The following is an 11,422-nucleotide window of genomic DNA, read 5'->3' on the forward strand; positions in this document are numbered from 1 at the left end:
TGCAAAGACTAATACCCGTGTCCGCCAGTGCGGTTGCCTGCAATTCACCGAAAACTACTTTTAACACTAGCTGGCTTCTTTTATTGTCAACTGTGAAAGTGATGCTATATTTAACTACATGTTGGTCATTGCTATTCCACCTAGTTTCTAGAACATGTCTGATCATGAGTAATACATCAATCCCTCCGCCCATGAAACTGGCAAAGAGTAGCGGAAAGATGACTGAGAAGCAGGCACGGAAGGAAGTTTGAGTTCCCTTAAATAACATTTATTCATTTCTCTATCTTGGTTTTGCAGTAAACATGAGCAAAAATATACATACAGTTAGAGCAGAAAATAAAGATCCAGAATATTTATCATCTGTTAGTGAGAGAGTATTTGAACAAATTCACTGAATTTCCTTCTTGCTGGCTTATAATACCAGTCTTAAGCAATAATACAGTTTAACATTAAGGGGCAATGAGATATTTGTTTTAATTATTCATGTAGTTATCTCTACTTAAAAACCAACAGTTGGCTTTCTTCAACCTTTGCAGTGGATAAAGTGTTGTCAGAACTCTTTAGTTTATAGGCTTGTTTTAAAACAGTAAAACAAACTCAAATGACAAAAACATTAAAAGAAAAAAAAACAACTCATATCCATATCTATTCAAGTTTCCTTGAATACAATTCTGAAAATCTATCTAGTACCTCCTATCACATGATATATTTCAGGCTAATGCATTCTCTCATCTTTACAACAAAATACTCTTTAATAAACAAAACAATTCTTTTTTTTTTAATGGTTCCATCATCATAATAATACACACTGGTATATATGCAGTCTTTCCCTTTTGTTCCTTACTGTTTCTGATGCACGTCGCTCTGATTGTGTTACAACCTTTCCTGTAAATATTCATATAGCCACACAAGAAATAAATATATTGCTTTTCAAAGACATTTCCAAATTATCACAAGAAAAAAAAGCGGATAAATGGAGATAACAGGAAATAACATTCTGTGACACTGGGGGAGCAACACTGTCTGTCCACCAGGAGGCACTGTTATGTTGTAGTGAAGCATGTTCCTTTGTGCGTGCTATTATTATATAAGAGGAGGCCTTTTTATTGTCACAGGGTATTTAGCCCTCCAGCTGGAGGGCTAAATACCCTGCATGGGGGCAGGGGCAGTTAAATTCAATTTTAACTGTCATGTAGATCTTTGGTTGAAGAAGTCATCTTCACATGCGTGAGTGAAACAAGAGTGTCCAATTAGCCAGTGAAGCGGAACACTTTTATTTGTCGTGATGTGATTCAAACTAAACAAAGTGTAATGTGAATGTGGTGAACAAAATGAGAAATGAATAAACCTTGAACCGACCGCCTGACACGAGGAGGAGGAGCAACAGAGTGGGGTAAAGAAGTTCAGCGTGCCTGCTCTGGATTAGCTGACCAGATTAAGAGATTACATTGAAATTAAGTAAGTGTTGCAGGAATGCAAGAGGAGAAATGCATGCAAACTGGGTGGTGGACTCACAAAAATTACTGTTAGAGCTGTTCATCCATTATAAATGACCTCTCAAATATAGATCAGATAATCACCTTGGATCTAATGGGCTTGCCTTCATTTTCTGTCAGATGATGCAGTCTTATTTAAACCACTGCAAGATATTTGCAGGCATACAGAGAAACACACAGCCTTCCAAAAAAAAAATCATAATCAGCCAGACCTTAATGTGAGTGAACAGATGCTCGTGTTCTATATTTGCTGCAGTGACATGGCAGGATCACAGTCTAACTGATCTAACAGTTTTGGAGCTGTGCCGAGGTAACGTGCCCAAGTTTAAAAGCGTGACTCCACAGATTTCTCTAGCCAATAATTTAAGGGTGTTTCCTAAAGATGTGTGTTCCTGTGCAGCACAATAAATGGATGCTTAGTAAACAGCTCAAGCACTAAACTCAGGAATATGTCTGACTTTTTGAGAGGCTGAAACTGGTTGTCTTGTTATCACAATGGGTTTTCCTTCAGTATGATTCATACAACACCGGGGAACACAACAACATCGAACCAAATTAACAAAAACATATCCTTCTTATGTGGTCAATGGAGTAAATCTTCATGCTGTTTTTAATTTGCTACAGCCCTACAAATCAAAACTGAACTAACATTCAAAATAATCAAGTAACGACTGTCTTTTAAAATAAGAGGTAAAGTATACATTTTCGTATCTCAGATGCATCCCTTAGGTGAAGAAAATAAGAATGAATGGGAAAAAAAGAAAACTACCCAAAAAAACAAAACACAAAAAACAAACAACTTTCAACATCCTTCTTCCTTCAAAACTGGAAATGCATTAATAAACTCAAGTCACAAAAAAAGAAAAGAATAAAAGCGCACTTTCTGTGCAAAACAATACAATTTTTTTTATAATGCCATCTATTTCTGATACAAGTGAAATAGATGCAATACACTCAGTAATACAGCTCCTCTAAACATCGATTGAATATTAATATTAAAAACTGAAACGCAAGAAACTCTTGGTTTGACTTTGGGAATAAAATGCGATATTGAATTTTGTCTGTGTGTGTTTGTGTGTTCGTGCAGAACAGAGGTCTATTTTATCATTTTCACATGATATTCAGCTATCTTATTGGACTGCAGTCCAGGAGCCGCAAAGCTAGAGTTAAGTTTACCCCGTCACCGACTGAGAATTCAGGTGTTATATGACCACCCCATATATAAATATATATATATATATCATCTGTTTCACAAGCTACTCTCAGGCCACACAATGAGAGTGAATATCAAATGATCCAAAATGATTACTATTTAATAGAAGTCATCTGATGAATGGATACGGGCATTCATAATGTATGCCACTTAATGAATATTGCACATTGCATGCAACTTCCCGACCTACAGTATGAACTAAAACACACGCTCTCCTGCACTCTTCACTCTTCTTTACCTGTACTGTTTACCTCATGTGCTTCTTTTTTGGGGGGGATCATCTTACTGTATCACATTTTGAAAAAAAAAAACCACACTGAGCATGAGGTTTAAAGATTACGGTGTGGTCCCTCCTGGTGGTCAGTTGCTGAACTTATAGATGTAAGCAGAGAGGTGGGACACAGGAGCCTCCTGCCTTCGTAGCATACTAAGACAATACGCACATGCAAATGGCATTATCTCTGCATCAATCCTGTTTGTCAGAATATTCTTTTAAAGTGCAACAAAATAGACGCACTGATGTAAGATTACTATTATTATGCTGTATAAATACTGTAGATATACACGCTCGGTATTGTAATTTGTGGATCTTCATATCTAGAGGGATACTCTATGAGGAGGCAGCGGGTTGGCGGGGGGTGGGGAGCAGCAGTACAGTGGTAAAGTTGCTGATCCTTGCAAACTCTGCAAACACACGTCCACGTCCTTTATAGCCCCCTAGTTTGTCATGCAGTATAAATAGACATCACCTCAAACTAACTGATGGAAAATAACCTGTGTGTGAATGCTCACAGAAATAATGACAGGATTAGCACCCTTTTGGTTCTCGCCTCGTCTCGCCACGCGATCTGACAAAGAATTTCCCACAAAAATCTGTGGAGAGGTGTGGGGTGGAGGGTGGGGGTGGGGTTGGAAAGGGTTGGGGGTGTAAACAAATCCTACAAAGGGTGTGAATACTGTGATTTTTTTTTCTGTGCATGTGCAGTGTTGCTGAGAATGTAGACAGTATCTTTTGGGGGATGAGGCTGGTGGGGGTTAGGGTTAGGATGGGGTTGGAGGAGGGGGGTAAACCTAGTTTTTACTGTTGATCCTCAGCTTGAAAGACACTCGCCCGGCAAACTTGTCCCTTTCACCTCCAACGGGAATGTTTTCGGCATTGATCTTGCACTCAATGTTCACGTCTTCATTGTGAGTAATGTTGAGGAACTTGACTGCAACCAAGGGCTGAGAGTAGTTCACCTGCAAAAACAGTCAACAAAGACGTCGTAAACCTAAGGACCCAGTAGGTTTAACTCTGTGGTCTGTGTGCACAATTGAAAACAAACACACATTAATTATTAACAGTTATTGCTATCATGTTTACAGCACATTAGATTTTAATTTAAACCACATTCTTACCTGCGCTTTCTTGCCGTAGTAAGGGAAGTACATAGGGTTGATTGTGCCATTTGGAGGAAAGTAAATCAACTCTCCAACTTTATCAGCGTCATCTTTCTGAGGGGGTGAAACGGCTTCATCAGTTATATAGCTATAATCTCCACTTTATAAGGTGGAGGTGAGCTTCATTTGTCTACTTTTCTCTAAATTTCTTTTCCCTACATATCTACCATCTAGTTCTAAAATGCAAATACAAAACAACAATGTGATCGACTGCTACAGATATATCATATAGAAATATAATCTAAACCAGGGGAGTCAAACTTTGAGAAAGGTAACGCAGCGTCAAATTTTATAGTGACTAAGATAACCTGTTAAGTAGAATCCTATGTAAATAACATTTTTTAAAGCCAATTTCAACAATATTTTTTTCTACATTCAGCAACGTTGTTATTACAAACACGGGCATCATAAATCATACACATTACTAAACTACCTTATGTCAGTGTGATATGGCAGACTAAGTCATATGAAGACAGATATGTCTCAAGATATAATCCTAAATAGAGTAAAAAGCGCAAAAATTCTAATCATACTCTCACAATTTTGACACACTTTGTAAAACCACCCAGTGGGTGAAACTGGGCCCTTTGGCAGACCTCTTCTTGCCCAAAGGCTTTATGTTTGACACCTCTGATCTAAACTGTACCAAACATAGGTCCTGGACTTTTTCTTACCCATTGATCTTTGCCAACTTTGTATTTCTGCGAGTGGACAAATTAATGGAACACAATGGAGAAAAGAAAAGGGCAGCGATAAAAACAACTGGCTTGACTGACAAGACAGCATGAAAAAAAATTCATGATAGCTAAGAAAGGAAGATGGAGGTAAACGACAGGTGGAATACTGCAGATGACGTGAGGCACAATAGCTATGAATAAAACTGTTATGTCAAGCCTCTGTGAAAGACAAAAAGGGATTACCTTTGCAGCACAGGTGACATACGGAGCCTGGTTGTCCTTTCCTGGCAGCAAACCAATCACCTGATGAGAAATGAAAGAAAACCGTTTTTTGTTCATTTTTAGGCGATATAACATAAGTGAATGATGATAAATGGAAAAACCAGTCAGTTTAATTATGATAGTGACTTTTTTCTTTTTATCATTTCCAACCAGTTTGGTTGTCTCAGTCACTCCATGTCTCCTAGCAACACCAATCCCTTTCACTCCCCTCTCTTTTCCTTTCATACCCGATTCAGCTTGATGATGATGCATGGCTGGCCTTCTCGGTATCCATAGTAACGGTCATCGATTCCAGAGCAGCTCTGGAGGACTGTGCGGTTGAACTGACAGGATCGTTTCGGGTTGTTCTTCACCTCACCGCTGTCCTCCTGGATGAAGTACTTGTCTGGGGCGCACTCGTGATTTTTCTGGGCTTGGAGGGAATCATTGTAGGCTGCAGGGAAAATAGGAGAGTGTGTGTGGGGTGAAATTGTCTTTATAATCAACTAAGATCCCAGTACAAGACGCTCTCCTGTCAGCTAACTATAAAGAGATTATCTGTGTATGTCATAACATTCTGTCTTAGTGAATAATCCACAGGTTTTCAAGTCACCATAAGAGAGGGCAAGAGCCAAACTTACGTTGAAGGAACTTGTCCAATGCCTGGGCGTACAGGTCCCAGCTTTCAGTGTCCTCTTTAGTATAGACTATTTCAAAGGTGTCATCTGCCCGAGGTCTAATCACCAAGCCTGAGAGTGACAAGAGAGACAGCAGGGAGTACATGACACAGTGCACAGACCATGATCTGTGTTCATGCAGCTTGTATCTATAGTTTCTGCACCTGGTGTGGAGAGCCTGTCTTGCCAGGTTGGTCTGTGTTCGTCCAGGGTCTGCAGCATGACATACATGGTGAGAGCAAACATGCCAGCGAGGCAGGTGTAGAAAATTAAATAGAAGAGAAAAATAAGGCCTGCAGACAATGAGAAAATAGAGCCATATTAATATAAGCAATAGTAACAAAAATGGAATATTAAAATATTACAAAACAGCATCTTCCCCAACTGGAAAAAAAATGACATGAGAGTAGCACTACATGTAAAAAAAACCAAAACAATTTCTTCATCATCAGATTTGGTCAGTTGATGTTGTAGAAAGATAATCTGATCACATGCACCAAAATTGATATCGCTGAGACGTTTTCATCTATAAATGGCTACATATAACATAATATAATTTGTGTTTATTGCATGGAAAAGGTATGTTTGATACACTGTGCAAAAACCCCCCAATAACCTTTAAGCCCTTTTTTGCTATGATTACATTATTTAGTCTGCTATGCACCACAGTACATCTATGAATTATGCATAAAGTCCATTAGACTAACATCTGCAAGTCAGCAAAGTCCATTTCATTATAATTGCAGCACACAAACACTTAATGAGTACAAATAATCTCACATCTGAATTGATGAGTAGTTCATGTCTATTACGTCACTCTCTAACCAAACATGTCCATGGGATTTCAGTTAATCCTCGTTGAATTGCTTCACTGCATCTGCAACATCTGCCTCTCTTTCTCTCTCACTCACATGAAACAAATCATCATTTTGGTGCAATGCTTAAAATATCATCGGTTAAAGTTAAAATAACTGGAGGCAACAGATTTTCACTGTAATGCAAGTAATGCAAGTGGTCTGAGAGAGAACGAGAGTCCTGCATCTCCCCAGGGCTCTATTTTAAGGCTTTAGATCATCTAGACCACAATAGGAGACTGTGTCCAATCGTGGGTCTTTTAAAAAGAATAACAGGGAAGCACTATAGGGTAGCATAAAAAGCACAAAGTGCATGTAGGATATAAGAAGCAGTGGTGCAATGTGTGAAGCAGAAGACATCCACCAGGGAGAGCAGGGTTTGAATCATATGTGAAGCCATAACTCAATACTGACTCATTTTTAGCACACATGCCAGTGGCTGTACAGTGGAAGGTGCTTAGTACAGATCAGGCAGAGCTTTTCCTTCCATATTTCTGCCCACTGCAGGTTTTTTATTTTATTTTATCAACATAAACTCAAAAGACAAGCTGCACATTAATCCTTGAATTCTTTGTGTTTTTGCATGGACTGAAAAAAAAGTATGACACAAAGTGAACCTAACCACGCAGGAGTTCATGGCTGACGACCAAATTCATTATAGAACTGTCCTGTCCACAGAAAGGAAGGAAGAATGACAGAAGGCAACACCGGGAGAGAGAAAATAAGGATGCCCCGGAGACTGAGCCACAGAGTCAGGAGACTAGGTTTATTAATAACTGTGTACGAGCAAATTGATAATGATAATTACATTTGATATAAAGAAGAGTTTGTTTTTAATGCTTTACTTTGTCATTGTTGTGACGAAAATACTGAGATTTCAGATGGAGATCCTAACTTGGCATCTTTTCATTGTTTATTTTGTGAGACCAACAAATTCATAAACCATTTCTGAGGCGATCTTTCTAACTTGGAACCATCAGATACATTTGAAGTAGCTGTTTGCTTCCTATTCACATACAGAACATGTATGTGACGCATCCCCCATTTCAAGCATCGACACCTGAGGCCATTGTTGGGAAGCAGCTGAGTGCCTTGACCCTGCATCTCTGCTGGATGGCCCCCAGCGTGGCGCTCACTCCCTCAGTCAGCGGGCTCAGCATTGCATTTGTCTCCCTGCGCTGCCAGACTGGCAAAATGTCAAGGGGAGATGGAGGGGGGGTGGCAATCGCAGAGGGGTATCTTGATGATTTACAGCTTGTGTGCACAGCTTGTGTGTGCATTTTTTGCCTGACTGTACCTGAAGTTTTAGAATCTAATAAAAACGAATCCCTTAGTGGGATGGCAATGAGCATCCCATCTACACCACAGAAAAGACACAAGCTCAGTTATTAATTATACACAGACCATGAACTATGCTGGAGGCAACGCAGCAAGAGAGAAGCTATGATCCAACAAAAGTGGCAAAGTGTTTGTCTCTGTCGTCAAGGGGGTGGGGGTGGGGGGATTTTTGTGCTAACCACAAATATGACACCACCCAGGGGGAGAATGAATGTACACACATCCAGACGGGATCAAGCGTGCAGGCAAGGTGGCTTCCCCCCCCTGGCAAACAGGGTGTTGGGTTTACAGTCTGCCCTCTTAGTCCATGCTGATGATGGACAGTGAGGCGTCTCTGTTTCGCACTGGTTTTGTATGCAGACGGCGATTGAAAGAAAAGAACAAAAGGACAGGCTCGGATGGTCCACTACCCTGTTCTTTCTTCGGTAATAATGGCAGGAGGTGTCCCTTTTTCTTTCACAATTAATTGGGAGGACATGCTGTTTAATTGCTTTGCAACTTGCTGATCAAACGCACCTCTGAAATAAAAATGAAAAGGTCTGGCGAGAGCGTGGATAGCTTTGAGCTGTGGCTCTTTCGCCGGCAAACACTGCTAATTATCTCGTACACAATGTTAAAGTAACAAAGAGCACCGTGATTCTGTTCACCATGAGGCCCTTTGAGGTTCTCTTCCTGTGTTGCAGTGTGGACTTTGTTTCTGGAAGTGGGAGGTCCAGAACACTTCATTAGTCAAGCTAGTATCTGACAATGTTTCACTGTGTCAGTTTGTGGCATGTGTAACAACAAACCTGCAGCACTGCTTTCCTTTATCAAGGTTATTTCCATATCATTACAGCTCTTTACAGAAAGCAGAACACAAAAGGAAGTGTTCTGCGTCTCATCCTCAAAGAAGTCTTTGATCTAATGCTTTGAATGTGCATTGTGCTGCAGAAACACATTTCTTAAAGAGACTGGAAACCTGCATTTAAACCCCTCTTCAGTGCAAGCCGTAAGGGCATAGAAACTGTATTACGAGTAGATTAGGCCGTGTTGCCAGCACATTGGAAGTAACGGTACAGTATGTACAGCATTAGGAGAATGAGAAAGTGCTACTCTGAAAAGCCAAGTTTAGCAGACCTACATGTAGTGGCTAACTCCAGAAATAGCCTAATTACCAAGTCTCAGAGAGCACAGCTTAAAAAGGCCAACAGACCTTAAAGCACCTGGGGCACATTGAGCTGGATTAAGTTGTACACTGTGGGAGGATTCCAGTTAAGGAAGCTACAGTCCATGAGTCCCAGCCCCACACTGAAAGAATAATATATGTGCACTGATGAAAAATAATCAGAAAATTCAAACTCGAAGTAAAGACTACGTTTAGCACAGTTTCAGCCTCGAGTGCTAAACTCAAGACTCTGAGCTCAGATCTTCAGTGAAAATGTGAAAAAGAATCCAAGTTCCTAAAAATGTTTTACTTTGCCAGAGCACGCTGAATTTGATACCTTCCTCTCCAGCCAATGAACTCATTAGATTAGGATTAAATCCCTTACTGATTTACACACACTGGGAGGGGTCGAGTTGGAGGTGATACAAATAGCATTTAGCCCTCGGCTTTACCCAGATTAAACATGCTCCAATGTCATTAGAACAGAGCCATATGCGCCATGTCATCTCATGAATCTTTGAACTAGTTGCAGGGTCTTTGTATAGCAGAAAAGGTGTCAGTATATGGCAACACTACCGTGTTAAAAAGAGGATTTGACCTGATCGTCGCTCAGCATCTCAGGGGAAAAGCCTGGAAATAAATGACATCATGTTGCACACACACTTGATGAAGCCACGGGCATGCAAACCAATCTCTGTACAACTTCAGTAAGCCGCTTTCCTAGAAAAAGTCTCCTCTGCAGCAGAATGAAAGTCATAGTTATAACTAAATCACTCTTCAGGAGGGAAGAATCGATTACATGCACTTTACAAGAAAGTGGAGCCTTTTTATTTTCAGCAATGCTGCTGTAATCAGGTTTATCCAAATGTAAAATAAAACCAAATGCCTCCACCCTTATGCTGGGCGCAATGCGCACGGAAAGCATTGCAGAAAAAATACATTAAATTAATAAAGTAGACAGGAGTTGGGGTGGGGGGTGGAGGGGTTCAGCTGGCTTCCACAGGAGCGGTGCCGCAGTCAGATTTCAGCACCAACCTGTAGTGGACAGCGACATCCATCTCATCGCCTGCAGGAAATGATCGCCTAACTTCAAGCAGGGTCGAAATTCATGTCATGGTTACACACGCTCATTTCTCTCTTACAGCACCTTAGCGAACCTTTAGGGGGGGAAACCACTGTGGCAGAGACCTGTTACAGAGCCGGGGGACCCTGTTTGCTGCATTGCCGTAGCTGGACAGCACTTACCCCAGCTGCTCGCCGTTCTGCCCAGAAACTCCCTCGTCCTCGGGTTCCATAGAAACTCCTTCCAATCGCTTTTTTCTCCATCCTTTGCCATTTTCTAACGAACTGCTCCAAAGCTCAACTAAAAGCGGCCTGATGACACTGAGCGCCGGGCTGAAGCACTTTGCCCTGACAGCAGAGAACGAGAGGGATGGAGAGAGAAGGAGAGAGAGAGCCCTGCCGTATCACTGCTCCTACAGGAAGAAGACCGGCATTAAAGAAGTCGACTTAAACACTCAACGAGCCCGAATGAAAATAAATAAAGTAAAAGCACTGCTGTAGCCTAGATTATATGAAGGACTGGTAGGCCAACAGAAGAGGTAGCGGTTTCACACTCAGAACAGACCTAGTGACTGCCCTCCCCCCCAGCTCTTGTCTGCATGCCGCAGAGTTTTGATGAGTGGTGCAGAAATGTAGTGATACTGCGGTAAAGCACTCCCTCCGCCTCCCTCTACAAGCGCCACACCGCTCTCCACACATACATCCTAACACGCACGCACCAGCGCAGGCCTTAACCCTCCTCCCGCATGCCGCGATCCACAGCAGCTCCCGCCTACTCCACCCGCCTGACCAATCACCTGCTCGGGATCCTCACTCCTGATGCACGAGAGACAAGCCTCAGAGCAAATCGCTTGGTGGCTTAGGGCATCCCTTTATTGGCTAAGTGGTTTTTGACGTCACGTATCCAAAGAAAAATCAACAGAATAATTTTAATAATCCCTCATGGACCGTAAAGTGTCTCTGTTGGTGAATTCACTGTCCGCTTGAGGTGTCTAATTTATGTCCCATTCAGGCTTTTACTTAGTTTTGAATTAAGTTATGTCATGAAAGCCTTGGAGAATTTATTTATTCAGTTTTTTTCCTTTTAGTATCAGCAGTAAATGAGAATGAGGCTTTTTGAAAGGATAACATAAAAATTACATTAAACCCTATATATACACATTATTAACATCGTTTACACATCAAAAATATACAGTCACCCACTTTCAGTTCTAAATATTTCCGTATAACTTATTAGAATCTGGAGCTTAAGAGGTTCTT

General features: G+C 41.1%; 1 protein-coding gene across 2 annotated transcripts; it reads right to left on the bottom strand.

The window, feature by feature from the left end:
• Window positions 1–242: 242 nt before the first annotated feature.
• atp1b2b (ATPase Na+/K+ transporting subunit beta 2b) lies at window positions 243–10,863 on the bottom strand. 2 transcript variants are annotated; one of them, XM_063484640.1, is made up of 8 exons: window positions 10,346–10,862; window positions 5,929–6,057; window positions 5,729–5,836; window positions 5,336–5,541; window positions 5,070–5,129; window positions 4,824–4,850; window positions 4,108–4,203; window positions 243–3,948 (listed from the first exon to the last, which is right to left on the bottom strand). In XM_063484640.1, exons 1-8 carry the CDS (start codon window positions 10,434–10,436, stop codon window positions 3,781–3,783), a joined length of 885 nt encoding a protein of 294 aa, XP_063340710.1. In that variant the 5' UTR covers window positions 10,437–10,862; the 3' UTR covers window positions 243–3,780. The 2 variants fall into 2 exon arrangements, with proteins under 2 accessions (XP_063340710.1, XP_063340711.1); XM_063484641.1 differs by lacking the exon at window positions 4,824–4,850 and having other exon boundaries at window positions 10,346–10,863.
• Window positions 10,864–11,422: the final 559 nt, after the last annotated feature.

Source organism: Pelmatolapia mariae, linkage group LG10_11 (genome assembly GCF_036321145.2).
Source record: "Pelmatolapia mariae isolate MD_Pm_ZW linkage group LG10_11, Pm_UMD_F_2, whole genome shotgun sequence".
NCBI classification, from domain to species: Eukaryota; Metazoa; Chordata; class Actinopteri; order Cichliformes; family Cichlidae; genus Pelmatolapia; species Pelmatolapia mariae.

Bases quoted from the DNA above. Each gene is read 5' to 3' on its own strand.
- atp1b2b (XM_063484640.1), bottom strand. From the start codon at position 10,436: ATGGCAAAGGATGGAGAAAAAAGCGATTGGAAGGAGTTTCTATGGAAC. The intron at 4,851-5,069 runs GTAATCCCTTTT...GTCCACTCGCAG, and splicing joins ATGTCACCTGTGCTGCAAAG to AAATACAAAGTTGGCAAAGA. The intron at 3,949-4,107 runs GTAAGAATGTGG...CTGTTTTTGCAG, and splicing joins ACTACGGCAAGAAAGCGCAG to GTGAACTACTCTCAGCCCTT.